The following is an 18076-nucleotide window of genomic DNA, read 5'->3' on the forward strand; positions in this document are numbered from 1 at the left end:
TTGAGCAAAACGCAAGTCAGGCAGATGTATAGCAAGAAATTAGAGCTGAGAGCCAAGGTGTATAGCCTTAAAAAGAGAGGAGAATTTTGTAAGTAATGCAGGATTTAATAGGAAGCCAGGAGAGGGATTTCAGCAGGAGAGACAGAGACAGAATTAGAAGATAGTAAAGTGATTCTAGCAGCAGAATTTAGGATAGCTTGTTGAGTCAGGTGAGAGGCCGGAAAGTCGGACAGCAGGTTAGAATAGTTTAGATGGGAGAGATTGAGGACCTGCGTTAAGAGTTTTAGCAGTAGAGTGATAAGAGGAAAAATTGACAGGTTTTACCTACATTGTGAATGTGAGTCTCAAATTTGACCCCTAGGCAGTGTGCTTGTGACATGGAGTGTATGATAGTACTGCCGATAGTAATGTAGAAGGTGACAGTAGGGTCAGGCTTGGCAGGAAGTATGAGGAGTATGATGTCTTTTACATATTACGTTTGAATTGGTGGATGACCTTCCAGGATGATATAACGGAGAAACATTTGTAGACATTGGTCTGTACAGCAGGTTTAAGGTCAGGGGCTGAAATGTAAATGCGTATGTCATTAGCATAAAGGTGATATTTGAACCCAAGAGATGTGATAAGGTCATCTAGAGTGTGAAAACAGAAGAGGTCCCAGGACAGACCCCTGGGGTATACCCAGAGAGAACAGAGGTGGTGTTGGCAAACAAGACACTGAAAGTATGATTGGAAAGGGAAGAGGTCATCTAGGATAAAGCTCTTTTACCGATACCAAGAGTATCAAGAATGTGAAGGAGAACAGGATGGTTCACAGTATCAAAGGCTGCAGAGAGGTTGAGTAATATGAGCAAAGTGTAATTACCTTTGTCTTTTGCAGTATGGGGGTCATTTGTTTTTATTTAGCGAGGGCTATTTCAGTGGAATGAGTAGTGGATCTAGGAGAGTATAGGTGGTAAGAAAATAGTGCAAGCGAGAGAATACAAGGCGTTCAAGGAGTTTAGAAACACAAGACAGGAGGGAGACAGGGAGATAATGAGAGAAATAGGGTCAAGCTTGTGGTTTTTGAGTAAGGGTATAACTGTTGTGTACTTGGAGGCAGGAAAGGTAACAGAATAGAGGGAGAAGTTGAAAAGATGTACGAGTATAGGGAATAGAGTAGGAGCAAGAGGTTTGAGGAGATTGGAGAGAAGGGAGAGAAGGGGTCAAGTGGGCAAGTGGTAGAGAGAGAGAAGAGCATCAACAATCATCAGAGAAGAATTAGGAAGATGTGTAGAATGTAGAGAATACAGAGGGCATGTCTTGATGAATGGAATCCACCTTTGACTTGAAATAGTCTGCAAAATCCTGTGGTGAAATAGAGGAAGAAAAACAGGTAACAGACCGTGATCTGAGCAGAATCAAAGACAGAGAAGAATCTGTGTGGGTTAGACTTGCAAGTGTGTGTTAATGATAAAAAGTAGGTTTGTTTAGGCAGAGTTTAAACAGGATAGGATGCGTTTGTAGTGAAAGACGTCTGCGAGAATATGCAATTTCCTTCAGAGGCATCCAGAGGAGCCTGCGTTTGTGGCAGTTTAGCCAGGGCTTGGGGTTAGAAGGGCAAAAATAGAGTAAACGAGGGGCATGTAGATCCAAAGAGGGGCATGTAGATCCAAAGAGGATAGGGCAGAGTTGTAGTTCCAGACCAGGTTGTCAGTCTATATGCGGGGCTGAGAGGAAAGGGAGGAGCGCAAAGTGGAATCAAGAGCTGGGAGGTTAATGGAATGTAAGTTTCTGCAGAAACAAGGGGTACATGGAGGTTGAGAAGGGGAGAAGTGAGAGAGAAAATTAGATGGTCAGAGAGAAAAGGGTCAAATGGAGATGTCAGAGAGAAGTTTTTTTGTGAAAAGCAGGTCTAGGCAATCCTTGCGCAGTTGTGAATACCAAAATAGGTTAGAAGCAGGAAGCCAAAGGGAGGGGTCATCAATATGGCAGTTGAAGTCCTCAAGTAGAATAACGGGAGTCAGAGGAGAGAAAGGAGAGCCAGGATTCAAAGTGAGAAAGACAGAGGGGGGGATGAGTAGACATAGGTGGGCGAAAGATGTCCGCCACCTGGAGAGGGAGAGGATAAAAAAGCTGGACAGTGTGAGCCTCAAAGGTAAGGAGGGAGTGATAGGAAGGGTTCGGTAATTACAGATTCATGAGAGGAGCCTCACAATCAGGGTGTTGGAGAAAGACCACCTTCCAGTAGTTAGATTGAGTGAGCTAAGTGTCCGTTATAACAAAGAGCAGAGATTGAGAGAAAAAGAGGTCATGTACAGAGAGGAACTTGTTACAAAGGGAGCGTGCATTCCAAAGGGCACAAGGGAAGGGGCGGGGGCGGACGTAGGCTGACAGGCAATGAGTATGAGGTTAGGACAGGGGTCTGCAACCTTTCAAGGAAGAGGAGCCATTTTATAAAAAACTTATTTGTCCTAAATATTCCAAGAGCCGCAACACGGCCATGTCAACTCACGTAGCATCCCGTTATCATGGCAATGCGACATTTGACGCTGTGCGCCCGTTTTCAATGAAGTTGTAGGAGATTGCCGGGAGTTGAAGGGGGAGAAGCAGGAGATGCTGCACTACGCACAGATAAGTTTCGCCAGCGGGTAAAATGAGGAGGATTAGAGAGGGAGGCTTTTCGGTGCGTGCTGGTATCAGAGCAGCCTGGCGTGGGACAGTGCAGGAGGCATGCCAGCAGCTGGGGACATGCCCGGAGGCAACAAGAGGCCCGACCAGCGCCGGCCGCTCCCTCCTCCCCCCCCCCGTAGCTACCAGCAACCCAGTGAGGGGGAGAGGCAGCAGCTGAGGAACGGCAACCTGCGGACGGAGAGCCGAATGTAGGTTCTTAAAGAGCCGCATGCAGCTCGGGATCCGCAGGTTGCCAACCCCTGGGTTAGGGGTTTAAACCACACGGAAGTGAAGTGGCATGTGAGACAAGGACAAGAGCATGTGATTGGAAGAGATGGCCCCAGAAGCAAGGAGAAGCATGGAAAGAAAGAGCATGTGTGAGGATTTGTAGGCGTGTGTTTAATGCAGGAGGCATTGTTGTGCAGTGTTAAAGGGTACAGATTGGAAAGGAGTTCATGTGAACTGAGAAGTGCAGAAGATGGAGAAATATTAATGACGTTAGAGACATAATGAGACTGGTAGAAAGAAACAAATATAAATAGCAGAGGGGGCATGGCAGTGGTCCAAGTTCACTGTTGAGAGTTGGCTGAGGGCTGGGCACTGAAAATGACGTTAGGATAAAGGCAATGTTCAAAATGCGAGACACAATATATGAATGGTGGTGCTCAAGTGTCCTGTGTCTCGAGTCTGTGGTAGCAAATTTCCTAGTTTCCAGCGCAGTTCAACTCCAGAATCCAGGACCAGGTGGTGTGCTGTGGTCCACCTTGTGTTTCACTTTCACTTAAAAATGGGCCACTTTGAAGATGGAATGCTGCTTGCCCCCTGCAGATGCCTCTTCCCCAGTCTGACACTCTAAATATATAGGCCTTAGAAGTCACCTGACTCAATTAATTTCTGCCCACACACACCTCAATTAACAACTGACACACACAGGACAAATGTTATGTTAATTCCAATCAAACACATTATCATTTTTCTGCAGAGGAGATGGTGATTTCATCTGTCAAATATCACCATTTCATAAGACAAAGCAATCCCTTCACTTTATGATACTCAGCAGTTCAGGCCTTATTTTGCACAGAAATGTAGATACCGTACATTTGCCAGTTCAGAAACAAAAAAAAAAAAAAAAAAAAAACTTTTTTTTTTTTTACCATTTCAACAACTAGGTTGAATGTTTAATAAAACAAGAGGGTCCAGATTCACGTGGGTGGTTCTTGTTGTAGGCATGTTTTGCATCCATTATTAACTTTATATTCACATACAAAAGTAGAATATATTCATCCTATTCGGAGTTTACCAGTGAATTATTGTCTCCTCTAACTCAAAACATGTTTCCAGCTGTTGGACTATAATTAGTCAATTCAATGATGGAGCATATACTGTAATGAAACAGAGAACCATGACTTAGGTCCTGAAGAGTAAGTCTTACTGTATACAACAAAGATCAAATAACCCCTCTTACCATAGGGATACTGTTACCATGCCTAAGGTCTAAAAATGTTTGAATGTTCAACTCATTACAATGTACAGTATACTTGCTATGAATACTGCATGTTTCTTGTGTTTACTAAAGAAGAACACTGAAGTCACTGAGCCCCACCCACTGGATAAAGGGAAACATACTTGCTCTGATAACTTTGCGCACCCTTGGCCTAAGTGTTCTCCCTGTGCCCCCCTGCCTGCTCTTCTCCCCTGCTCGTGCCCCTGTCACTGCTCCGGTGTCAAATGACGTTGCAGGGCCATGTGACGTCATGTTGCCATGGCAACGCGGCGTCATTTGATGCCAGGTTACCATGGCGAAACTTCCCTGCAGATAAGCTAGGAGACAGTTACAGAGGCCTCGCGCGATCCCCCAAAGGATTTAATTTAAAAGACTTGGGGAGAGCGCTGGATCTCTGTAACCGCCGCATCCCCCTCCCACCCCCTGGAAAATTGTGCACCCCTGACTTAGGCTGTCATAGGCACCACAAGCACTGTTCAAAGCACTATGCCTGGCCATGGAAACTCAGAATAGCTCGGGTGCCGATTCCTAAGTCCGAATGCAAGACTTAGGCCGCATCAGCATTTTTTTTTTTTAAATAAAAAGTCACTATAACCTAAGAGCACACTTTTTATCTTGTGTTTTTTCTTATTAAAAATACAAAAACATCGCTGGTATCTTTTTCTTTCTTTCTCAATAACTCTTGCAACACAAACACACGAGCGGGCGGTGTGCGGGGGAAGAGCGAGCAGGCAGTGGGGAGTGGGGAGACAGAGAGGGGGACAGACAGAGGGGGGGACAGGGAGAGAGAGGGGTGGAGAGGGAAGGGGGGGAGAGAGAGGGGGGGAGAAAGAGAGGCGGGGAGAGGGGATAGGGATGAGCCTACCTGCTGTTCCGGATTGAAGGGGTCTGTAGAGCTGATTGCTGAAGGGTGCCCACCGATGTACTTGTCAGGGGAGCCACCCTTCCACCTGCCTGCAGCATGCTGTGTCAAACAGGCACCCCCAAGGTAAGCCTCCACCAGGCCCCCTATGCAAGGTTTGCCGGTCCCCTTTACTCACGGCGCCCGGGCATCTGTCCTCCAGTCGGCGGCCCTGACAATATCCCTTCCCCACAATAGCACCATAACCACCTCCAATAGCTTCACACCTGCCCTCCTCCCCCACAATAGCCCCTCATTTAACTACTTCCCCCGCATCTTACCTTGGGAAAGCCTCTGATGCCGTGGCCGCCTTCCGTTGCACACCAGCGGGGGAGGCAGCGCGCACCACCAACTTCCGGCGCTCACTGGGCCCCCGCAGTCATTGCGCACGGCACACCTGTCCCGGGTCTCCCCCGTTGGCTCGCGAGCGCTGGCCGCATGGCGACACCTCCACAAGGTGGCATGCGGCCCGCAACTTTGACAGCCGTGCACTATGTTAAGGCCGTCTCAGGCTTGCACGGAACCTGTGAGAGTGGAGCCCTGAGCCAGCAATGACAACACAAGCAGAGATCTTATTTACCAAAGCGATAAAGAAAAGGACACACTACTGTTTTAATGTGACACAGACTTTTTTTTTTTTCATATTTAAAAACAAAATTGGATTAAATAAAATTTACAGTGAGTACAGCCCATTTGTGCAAATAAATACCCATGTTAATGTACTCTCACAAGCGTCAACGAAAAAAAAACAAAAAAAAATATACAATGTTCAGGGACAACCAACTCCAAGAAAAAGAAATAAAAAAGGCAGAATTACCACTCAGGGCAAAAAGAAAAATAATTAAAAAAAATTTGTTCTTTCCTTCACCCTATGGTAGCTTGATACCCGCTAGAGAGAACATCATCTCGCAATCAGCAAAAAAATGGGTAATGTCTATATCAATATAACCGCGGAGGAAAGAATTAGAAGAGGGGGAAATACACAAACCGAAAGATATACAGTAGGTTTAATCCCTTCGGTAGAAGAGCCTGCAACTTACTGCGAAGTAATGCAATGTACTGTATGCAGTATGTGCAAGAAAACAAATGGGAGAGGCAGAGGAAAAGCAAGGGCATGGGGAGTGGAGGGCGAGAATGAAAATGAAAAACGGTAAGAGCAATAAAAGAGGCACAGAGGAGAAAACAGGAGAGAAAGTGAAAGAAAAGCAGGACACATTGAAAAAGAGCTGGAGAGAAAGATACAGTAGACCAGAAAGAGCGATGGCGAGAAACCAAGCATGCGAGACCGCAGCAGTAAAAGAAAGCAGTGAATGCAATGAAAAGAGCTGGATAGCAAGATAGGAGAGAAAGTTATAATGAAAATGAGAGCGCACAAGATCAGAAACTGGTGTGAGAACCGGAGGGTGAACCAAGAGTGAAGGATTGATTTGTAGACAAATGAAAAGGTGAGCGAATGAGAATGTGAAAGAGGTGAAAGGGACGGCTAAAAATAAAGGTGAGAGGAGAGGGAGGGCTGGGTAAGGAGAGGCTGTATTTATAAGTCCAGTGTGCTTCTTATTTGGGGAGGAATGGGGAAGGAGGAAGAAGAGAACGTGGGAAAGGGAGAAGATGTGTCTTGCATTCTCCCAGTTTCCCCTCTCAGCCCTCTTGCTTCCTCGCTCACACCTCCTCCACCCATCTCCACACGCTATTGCGAGCTGGCACGTTCCAGTATGCGCAAGTCGTAGTTCTTTTTGATGCTGCGCAGCTTGAAACGGCTGATTGGGCCGTTAAGCTGCAAGGAGGCGTTCTGTGCTGCCATGGTGCTGGGGAAGACTGCCACGATGGTATAAAAGGCTGCCAAGTCACTGTTATGGGGGGGACGGCCATTTTCTGCAGGTCCATTGTTATCGCCGCAAGGCCCCGAGGGCTGGCCCCGAGTGTCCCTCAGCCACTGGATTTTGGCCCCAGACATCGCCAGCTGTGTGAAAAGCTTGCCCGCATCACCTCGCGTGATTCCGTCAGGTAGGTCTGTGATCTCCAGAACCCGTCCAAGAACTAGGAAAGGTGGGAGAAGAGACAGGTGTGAAAGCAGATATACTGAGGGGAGTGACGTTGCAAATGTCTCAAAAAAACGCTTCCTGGCAAACTGCCTTGCTAAATTCTTAACTGTAAACAATGTAGTAGCAGGGCATGCATTCCCAAACATACGACTCTGATGACAATGCTTCCAATCAATACACACAGTCCTTAAACACCAAAAGCACAGGATGCAACGTGGCAAAGGAAATCTCTCCTAAACGGCATTCACACTACTGTGTCAAGGTGACACAGATAGTACAGGATGGACATGAAACTTTATAGTAAGCGCACACAATTGTTAAAGCGCATAGATGATCCACTGAAACAGCAAGCCTATTTCTGATATTAGCACATTGCCCTCTCCTGCCTCTTTGCTATACATGGCTCACATACAGTGACAGTAGTACATACTGTAGGGTGAATGTCACTTGCCTATTTCAGTTGTGCCCAAGTCCGTGGATGCCGATTTCAGAGCCGGTCTCTTTCCTCGGTTCCCATGCTTCATCCCTGTCTGTCCCTACAGGGAGAGGGGATAAAGGCCTAAATGGTGAGCAGCAGTCAAAGTTTTAATAGTCCATGTTCTACACCCAACCCCCATGCTCTTACACTTTACATGTCACTCTTCGACCACCAAGAAAAGGTGATAATAAAGAAGAAGTTCTGTTATCTCCCCACTAATAATAGAGCATCAGAGCATATTCACACACACCCCCTCCCAGGAGCATGAATAACCACATAGAACAGGTATTGAAAATCAGCACACAACTATGTCAACCTTAAAAACGTGGGGTTCCGAAGCTGCCACAGAATTGAAACAACTTCCAACGGCAAGTAAAACAAACCCAATCACAAGTCCAAAAACATACCCATCCTTCCCACACTCACAGCTTCTATGTTATCAAGCACCTACAGAGCACCGGACCCCATGTAAAAGACTACAACACAATAGAAAACGAAAATCCGTCACCCAGCCACAAACGTGAAAAACAAACTCTTCACAGAGGGAAAATGTATTGTAGTTGTTCTACTAGCAAACAATGAAACAAACAATGCAGCTCTCTATAAAGGTGCATTCAATCTTACTCGTAGTAAAAAAAGAAATAAAGAAATTTGAGCAAATATTCTAAATACCTGTCTCCACAGTTCTGTAGTTGAATTGCGGCACTTTTAAGTAAAAGCACTGAAGCCGCTCTGAGAAAAAACATACAATATGCATTTTTTGTAGGCCTTATGGATAGCTTGCAAATAAGCTTTCCTTCTCGCCAAAGTAAGCACATACAAATAAGTGTTATCTAAGAGTTCTCTCTTATGCGTTAATAGAGCATGTGAGGAGAAAAGAAGTGGATTTTTATAGAGCATTGGAGGAAGGCTCGATTAGACTACACTTGCTACTTGGTCAGGCATCATAAGTTAAAGACATAAAAGTGAACTAAATGTAATACCATTTGATTATGAAGTGTAAAGAACTGAGAAAAGTGATATGTAGGTTTGTAAGCATGAATGCACCTTTAAGCTACATCTTCCCCTTATGATAAAACCGTACCAGTTGTGCTGAGTAAGGGGACTGGCTGTGCAATAAGGGGGGACAGACCGAAAGGTTGTACTGCAGTGGCTGTCCAAGTAGAGAGTACCGAGCATCACCTGGAAGAAAAACAACTTGTAAACCCAAATCGGCACTGGAGGCCTACATGCCATCACATTTTGTCCTTCATACCACAAGAAGGGACAAACAAAAGAATGGGTGGCACCAATACATAGAGATGGATGAATTTTCCGCCTACATCCGGGTCAGACACCAGTAAACCATTCCAGCCACTAGGTGCCCTAGGCTTGCTAACGCAACATAGTTCTTATGGAAATCTTTTTAGGAAATGTGTGATTTGACTCATTTAAATATACTCTGCATATCTCCCAGTGTACTCCTTTTTCAGCACAAGCATTTCTCCCTAATTTATTTGGAGGCTGGTTAGAGGGGATAAACACACACAAACACACACACACAAACACACACACAAACACACACACGCACGCAGATACTACTAAATCGAGTCCTCTGTCTCGACATCTGATTTTTAGAATTCGAACTTGGATTCAAGATGGAATCAAGAGTTCTGATTCTAAAGATTCTAACCTCTTGCTCCTACTATAATCCCTACGCTCACACACGTTTAACTCCTCCCTCTGCTCTGGAACCTTTCCATCCTCCTTCAAACATGCAACAGTCATACCATTACACATAAACAGCAAGCTTGACCCTACCTGTCCTTCTAACTATCGACCTGTCTCCCTCCTGCCTTTTGCCTCTAAACTCCTTGAACGTCTTGTATTCTCTCGCTTGCTCCATTTTCTCAACACCATTTTCTCAACACCTATTCTCTCCTAGACCCTCTACAATCTGGCTTCCGTACTGCTCACTCCACGGAAACAGCCCTCACTAAAATAACTGACGACCTCCATGCTGCCAAAGACAGGTGTCATTATACTCTGCTCATATTACTCGACCTCTCTGCTGCATTTGACACCGTGGACCACCCTCTTCTCCTCCACATTCTCCATACTCTTGGTATTCGGAACAAAGTTCTATCCTGGATCTCATCCTACCTCTCCCATCGTACTTTCAGTGTCTCTTCTGCTAATACCTCCTCCTCCTCTATTGATCTCTCTGTGGGGTACCCCAGGGCTCTGTCCTGGGACCTCTCCTCTTTTCTCTGTATACACTCTCTCTAGGTGACCTAATAACATCTTTTGGGTTTAATTATCACCTCTATGCTGACGACACACAAATATACTTTTCAACACCCGACCTTACACCTGCTGTACAAACCAAAGTTTCTGAATGTCTCTCTGCTATATCATCCTGGATGGCCCTCCGCCGCCTTAAACTCAACATGGCTAAAACAGAGCTCCTCATACTTCCTCCCAAACCTGGCCCTACTACCTCCTTCCACATTACTGTTGGAACTACCATCATTCACCCAGTAGCCCAAGCACGCTGCCTAGGGGTCACACTCGACTCCTCTCTCACATTCGCCCCTCACATTCAAAACATTTCTAAAACCTGTTGCTTTTTCCTCCGCAATATAACTAAGATACGCCCTTTCCTCTGTTGCTCGACTGCTAAAACTCTGACTCAGGCCCTCATTCTCTCCCGTCTTGATTACTGTAACCTCCTGCTGTCCGGCCTTCCTGCCTCTCACCTGTCTCCCCTACAATCTATCCTAAACGCTGCTGCCAGAATCACTCTACTCTTTCCTAGATCTGTCTCAGCTTCTCCCCTCATGAAATCCCTCTCCTGGCTTCCGATCAAATCCCGCATCTCACACTCCATTCTTCTCCTCACTTTTAAAGCTTTACACTCTTCTGCCCCTCCTTACATCTCATCCCTAATTTCTCGTTATGCACCATCCCGACTCTTGCGTTCTTCTCAAGGATGTCTTCTTTCTACCCCCTTTGTATCTAAAGCCTTCTCCCGCCTTAAACCTTTTTCACTGACTGCCCCACACACTTGCTTAAAGAAGCATATGAATAGTACTGTGGATATTCTGAACACATGATACATAAAGCTTGGCCCCCTGCAGACGCACTTACCAGAACTCCCTCCTACTGTCTCTGTACGTTCTCCCTACCTACCAATTAGACTGTAAGCTCCTCGGGGCAGGGACTCCTCTTCCTTAATGTTACTTTTATGTCTAAAGCACTTATTCCCATGATCTGTTATTTATATTATCTGTTATTTATTTGATTACCACGTGTATTTCTACTGTGAAGCGCTATGTACATTAATGGCGCTATATAAATAAAGACATACAATACAAAACAATAGTATCCAATCCGCACGGATTTCGGTGAGCGAATCTTATTTGGATAAAACGATCCACGGAAACCTGCGGACCGGATTCAGACAGACAGTGTCTTTCCGAAGACCGTGTGTTTTAAGGACACCGACCTATGGCCAACATGTCTATGGCTTTCTTACTGTGACACTAATTGGAAGTACTAATGGCCATCAACCTTCTGCCAGTACAGCATGTAACACAAAGGCAAAAGGGACCCATGAATGAGTGTTACTTTACACCAATGGTGAATACTACTACATAGACCTTAATTACCTTGTGCTGGGCCCACAGGCCGGGGGAATTGTGTGAGGACAGAAAGTGGAGAGAGCCCTGTGCACATACTGTTCAGGTTTGTGCCTGGGGAAGGTGTTGGGGACTGTGCTGGGGATGTAATGGGGCTGCTCATCAGGTTATTGGCCTGCAAAGTGGAAGACAAGAAAGTTGAATGCAAATAAACACAACTTAATTAACGAAACCCAAGAATGTTTTGGAAGGTGTAGAGAGAGGGTATTAAGTGAAAATCTCTCACTAGAGGGAAGGTAGAGGCAAGGAGAAAAAGATTACAGAATCTGTCACATTGAAAGCTGAAAGAGCTGTAGTGCACCAAAATCTGAAATGGAAATTCATTAGAGACTAAGACGGACAATTACATTGCACTGGACAAAAATAGATACAGTAATGGGATAATTATTTTATTAAAGTTGATATTTTGCCCTTTAACTCAAACCTGCAAGGTAATCCAACTATGACTCCAGTTTCTACACAGTACACAGGGTAGTTAATAGACTGGGTTTCTGACGATTTAGCAAGAGGATAATAATTGCACAGTATATGGTTGTGTATTTCCTGCATTAAGTATAACAAGGGTCTGGAGTGAGAGACCCACATGTGTATTGGATGAAAAGCTTGCACAGCACATGCATTTACAGTGTCTGTTCTATGTATAAACAGGATCCAGGCAAAAGGGAAGAGGGACGTTCATTTTGTAGTACTACATAATCTGCCATGGCTCAACCTAGTTTGAGCAATTATCTCTACCTACCTGACTGCTGGCATCTGGGCTATACAGATGCTCTGGTTTCTGCCCCCGCTGGTCAACACTGAAGTATTTACAGTGGTTCCACTGGACCATAGGTGGGTTCTGCGATGTTGCTTGAGGGCCGTTGGGCACATTCAGCTGCATTACCACAACTCCCATGCTTGAAGGGCTGACTCCTGAAAAAGGTAGTGAAGTGACTCAGTTAGGTCATCTGAAATATTTAGGAAAAAGTGCAGTAGAACAGCAAAGACATTAGATGGCAGCATTGGACAATATGATAGGAAGTCAATTGGTGACCTGAAATACTGTAGCAGTCCCAGTTTCTTTGCAGCTTCTTCCATCAGTGAGGACAATTTCAACCTTTCCCTATAACTGCCTCTCCAGCTCCCTCTGGGTACTGAAATACCCACAGTGACAATTGGGCAAAAGAAACTCCTCCTATTCATAATGTTGCAGGCAGTGATGTGCAACAAAGCTTAGAAGATCTGGATGAAGTAACCGTGGCACAGGTACTGAGAAAACCCAATGCTTATTAGTAGTTTATCTCCTAGGAACAGCTGTACTACCACACCCAATTTCTCTCACTATATGGCAATCTATGTGTGGTGCCTCTTACATATATCAAGGTAATAAAGCGACACAGATCTATCAAGATCATCCAGACACAATTGCTCCAATTCCACTATTAAGTGATTAAGTAATGAACGGTCTTAAATAAAAGAAATAGACAAAATGCTGCGGGGCGGTGCACTGCTAGTCAAAAAGTCATTCAAACGCAATTAATAAAAAATGCCAAATTTAATGATCAAAAAAAAACACAGATATACACATGCTAAAACCGCACTTTGATGCGTTTCGTTCCAATGGGAACTTTTCAAAGAGTATATGGCTAAGCACCCAGGTGACCCTATAAATAGCCCCCTCCACTCTGATAGGACCAGAACAAATACAGGTATGTCCTATATACTACACACCTGCGGGTTAATAAATTGGACATGGACTCAAATTACTCAAAAAATAAAGACAACTTGTTCTATGTTAGGATCACATGGGTACCACAAAACACATACAAAGTAACATACAAATACAAATGTAGACAGCACAATGTATCTAAATCAAATACTGTACATATAATAGAACCACCAACTCCTAAAATAGAGATGTTGTATGGACATCTACATAAAGAAAACATTAAAATAAAGCCTTAAGCCTTCATAATGTGTATTCAAGCAACAATGTATATGAATCAAATTATATAAAATATGCAATAAATTAACCAGGGATATGTATATATCTATATATTCCTAATATAAATGAGTAAATGTAAACAAATTACTCAAACACATGAAAAAGTGAATAAAAGAGCTACCATAATTCGCTGGTTCTTAGTCTCAATGCATAGATGCAAGTGAAAGGCCGCAGTCCCAGTGTGCACTGAGCACGCGCGGGGCGGCAGCAAGTGCACAGCGCTTTACCGCGATCTGTGGTCTGGGAGAAGATGCAGGAAATTGCGACGGGGGGGCGGGGCGTGGCTGGGGTTTTCCAAGGGTGTGGCCATGACCACACACTGCTGGTTCGCCATCATTGGCTGAGCCGCCGCCGGGGGCGTGACCACCCCTCCATCGCAAATACAATTTGAATGCCTTTGGAAAAACGTGTCATACAGCGCGGCTGCACATTCCATGCGAGGGTACATACTGGGCCCAGCCCCACTGAGGGGCGGTGCTTGTTCATGCAGCGCACTGGGACCGCGGCCAAAGACAATGAATCTCTTCTAACAAGCAGAAGAGGGGGGAAGAGGGGGGAGACAATCTAATCAAATTAAGACACTACGAATATTTATTTATAACATTTATATAAGGAGTTATACTTGGATCACCCCTACTAATAGTAAGGAGTGGACGGATTACCTTCTCATTTATACCCTTCTAGACTGAGTTGCTTTTTTTGACCATTGGAAACCATTTGCAAAGGGGAGTTAAGTTCCTGGAGGTAACATTTTGAGGTGAACGAGTTCACAGAATGCGTTATACCGTAGCTTATTCTCTTTGATGAATAAGGCCCATCGACAGATAAATAAAAGGTGGGGATAGTGCAAGATAGAAGTACGAGTAAAAATAAAATAAAATGCAAATTCGGATCCGCCTTGGATCGGGCGGTTCATTGGACAAATCCAAAATGGCAGATTTTTTTTTCTTTCAGATGCAAAGAGCAATCCGTTCCCAGAAGAATTTTTGACAATCCGTTCGCAGATAGTTAAAAAGGAACACACGCACACAAGTAGAGAGCGAGAGGCAGCGAGAGGCAAGCAGAGAGCGAGAGGCAGTGAGCGGAGAGAGAGGCGAGGGAGCGAGAGGCGAGAGAGAGCGAGAGGCGAGAGGCAAGAGAGAGCGAGAGGCGAGAGGCGAGCGGCAAGAGAGAGCGAGAGGCGAGCGGCGAGAGAGCGAGAGGCGAGCGGAGAGAGAGCGAGAGGCGAGCGAGCGGGGAGAGAGCGAGAGGCCAGCGGAGAGAGAGCGAGAGGCGAGCGGAGAGAGAGCGAGAGGCAAGCGGAGGGAGAGCGAGAGGCAAGCAGAGGGAGAGCGAGAGGCAAGCGGAGAGAGAACGAGGGGCATCAAAATCACAGATTGTGTCTGTGCTAACTAATGTACAGTGCCCTGGATAAGGACACTACTGCATATGAATGTTGTTATAAAGTCGGGTTTTATCTGACGTCATGACGATGGCGTCGGGCGGTGGAGACCGATGCACCCGAAATCACACTCCTCAAAACTGGTCGCATAGCGGTGGTTTTATATTTTAATAGTGATTGGACATACTGGCTGTTCTGGCATTACTGAGCTATTGGGAGGGGGACTGAGTTAAGCCTGACTCTGGGTACTAAAACTGATGTCTCCCGCAATGCAGCCACATGTATAGATTACCCTACAGCTGACAGCAATGGTTCACGGACTATTTTGTGAGCATTCCATGTATACTCATACATGAGAGAACAACTGGAACACATCTATTAATATTATACTGTGACTTTAGATTTCTCCCTCTTACCATTGGGGACTCTCATGGGTTACACTATATAGTCTTATTACCCAGTCACTATATTATGAGTATAAAAGTATCTGGCATTTACCCATATTTTTGGGTGTCTGTTCTGCTTTGCTTTAAATGTGTGCTGTTTTATATAACTTATTGAATCACTATGTTTCATTATGATTGAACCCTTTGCTTAAACAACCGGGGATATTGGGTTCCACCACCACATGGTTACTTTTCTAGTACCCATTAGTTATTCAATATGATAGGATATCAATATATATATGGAAAGGTAACCTACCTGTAACGGATTATCACTTGGATTTAAAGTACTATTTACCTATCCACTCGGTTATAGATCAAGAGGATTGTGATATTCATTCTCAGATGCTATTGCAACATAACAGATAGTTGCTTACATGTATCTGAATATTTACATTGTTTCAATAGGCATTTGTATCCCACCATTGGAGATTTTCATTATTGACACTGTATAAATGTGTGTGTATATGTATCACTTAGTGAGTCTCTTTGTTTAATAAAATTGTATTATTTTGATGCTTTTAGACATTTTGCTATGACCAGATATTGGTTCTAAGTCACATCAGATATATTTCTCTGATGTATAGCATACAGTAGGTGTATTGACACCAATGAATACACCACCATTTGAAGACCATTAGTCTGACACATTAGACTTTAATATTTTTGGCTGAGTGCAATTGTGGGGAATCTTTTTTTGACCCTTCTTGTGTCACTCTGTATATATTAGTATCCCCCTAAACCTCATACTTTAGATATTCATTTGTAACTTGTTTATTAATTAAGGTTGAGCGGCTAGTATCTTATGTGTTTATATAAATAAATAACTTTAGTTGCAATGAGGAGTAACTTTTCAAGCTATAGCAAAACCAAATCTAAGGCCTCGGGCATGGTCAGCGCTTAGGCGGTGACCTGTGCTGAGGCGCGCTGGTGCTTATCAGTGAGCCCCTACAGCTGCAATGAGAGCGGCTTTAGTAGGGGCTCGCCGACGCTTCCGCAAGCGTGAGGAAGCGTAGGTCTTATCCAAATTTTAGATTTGGCGCTCGCCGGAGCGCAGAGCCGGTCACGTGAGCGGTTCGCCCAATGAGGGCGAACCAGCTCCGTGACGTCACTGGCCCGCCCCCCGACGGCGCGCGGACCAAGGCCAGGGAAAGCACCCACTTTCCCTCAGCCTCCGCGCGCGAGAAGGCACCCTGGACGCAGCCTTAGTCTTGGCATTTCCTCAAACTCAGTTCTGCTGGGAACAGGAAATCCCAAACAGCACTCACCTGAATACTGCTGCTGGATTTGTGGAGGGCTGCAGGGTGAAGGAGACTGAGACATTTGGTACTGCTCTGAGCCAGGAGGCTGGAGAAAGCCGACTGAGGGACTTAAGAGGTGGGGAGAGAGATGGCAAGATTAATGGAAAATGCATTGAAAATACGTAGTACTCCATCAGAAATAAAAATAAATTAAAAAACAAAAAAACATCCTATAACATTTGGTTTCACTCCAGTAACAAATATACATATTCTGGAATATCACAAACAGAGAACCTCAATCCTCTACTGCACATCGCTGAGCTCATTTTTCTAGTACCATCTACAAATATCTTTCCTACCACATAATGTCATTCCATCCTTGCTGCAACTTATACTGCTGCCCAAAACACCTCTGCCTGAACTTAAAATCAGCAATCCAGCCAAAAAATTAAATTAAGTCGGAACATGTTGCGCTGATCTATTTCAAATTTTTTATTTTTATTTTTTAGTTTACACCAGTTTATAATTTCTATTTCTTTTTAAATCGGCTGTAACAAGGGCGACCTCTTGTCTTAATGACGTGAATGGCAGTGGCCCCTTTGGCATCCCAGGGTGACATTTTCAGTAACTGCTCTCCAGAATTCAACTACAACATTAAAAAAAAGTGTTGGATTATTATAAACCGCAACAGAAGGACTTTGCAATGGTAAAAATAAAGTAGACTTATATTTTATGGTGAGTAGAGTGGAATGTGGCTTTAACACTATCCCGCAGATCTACTACTTTTCTCGTTCTGACCCCTCAGCACATGCGCCACAAACTGCTCAGTCAATGCGCAATCAAACATATCTGCATCAACGCCTTCATATTTTAGTAAAGTGCACAAGCTCCACTCTGCCACTATACAATGTAGTAAGGTGCAACACCAATGGCTATTCCATGAACAAATCCCCCCCCCCCCCGCTATCCCTATATACGACATTAAACCCCCACCCTAACCAACCTCACTTTTCATTTTGTTTTTTTTTTAACAAGAATTGAGAACGTCAAAGATCCATGTGGATGGGACGAAAACATACCTGGAGCCATTCTGCTGAGCTGGTGGTAGAACACTGTAATAGACTGGCATCCCGCCAGCTGGCATGGCTCCCTGCACTGACTGGTTGGTGGGCACCAACACTGACTGCTGATAGGTCTGTGGCACAACTCCCTGTGATTCGTTTGCCACTGGAACCTGTACACAAGAGCATGGATTATGGGACAGGTGTTTAGACAAAGTCAAATATATGAAGCGACACATACAACTACTACAGAATTGTTTTTACAATGTACAGTATATGAATAAAGAGTCTGGCACAATGGTGTGAGAGTTAAAACGGCACCATGTTACTAGTACCTTCACTTTTTCAGGGGGGGGAAACAATGCAATGAAGATGTTTGTACTGTAAGCCCTTCAATTCTTGGAGAGATTAGTCCCCCTTTACCAAGGGGTGTCCCCAATCTATTTTCTGAAGTCTAAATACCAGAGCGACAGCTCAGTAACACTGATGTGGTAAAACCAAAACTTTGAAATGTGAATCCACCAAAATATAAATCACAGAATCGGTGATTGAGCAACCCCCACCTCAGTTTCACTGCACCCAATTTTTTATTTTAAACTCTCTACTTGAAAACAAAGACTGTATTGTAACAATGACAACTCTACACATACCCATTTCTCTGCACTGCCGACATGCACAATACTCAACCTGTAGATGTGGCTATACAGTA

At 44.5% G+C, this 18076-nt stretch overlaps 1 protein-coding gene across 10 annotated transcripts in view; it reads right to left on the minus strand.

The window, feature by feature from the left end:
• Positions 1-5667: 5667 nt before the first annotated feature.
• Positions 5668-18076, minus strand: part of R3HDM2 (R3H domain containing 2) — a 165578-nt gene continuing 153169 nt past the window's right edge. For 8 of the 10 annotated variants that reach the window (XM_075591510.1, XM_075591512.1, XM_075591507.1 and 5 more), the window contains 7 exons: positions 17386-17540; positions 16334-16434; positions 11997-12169; positions 11228-11372; positions 8662-8759; positions 7551-7635; positions 5668-7094 (listed from right to left, as the gene is read on the minus strand). In XM_075591510.1, coding sequence (XP_075447625.1) covers positions 6745-7094; positions 7551-7635; positions 8662-8759; positions 11228-11372; positions 11997-12169; positions 16334-16434; positions 17386-17540 — 1107 coding nt within the window. In that variant the 3' untranslated portion in view covers positions 5668-6744. Of the gene's footprint in view, positions 7095-7550; positions 7636-8249; positions 8310-8624; positions 8760-11227; positions 11373-11996; positions 12170-16333; positions 16435-17385; positions 17541-18076 lie in introns of those variants that run through there. The other 2 variants (XM_075591517.1, XM_075591516.1) reach the window with 2 other exon arrangements.

Source organism: Ascaphus truei, chromosome 3 (genome assembly GCF_040206685.1).
Source record: "Ascaphus truei isolate aAscTru1 chromosome 3, aAscTru1.hap1, whole genome shotgun sequence".
Taxonomy (NCBI): domain Eukaryota; kingdom Metazoa; phylum Chordata; class Amphibia; order Anura; family Ascaphidae; genus Ascaphus; species Ascaphus truei.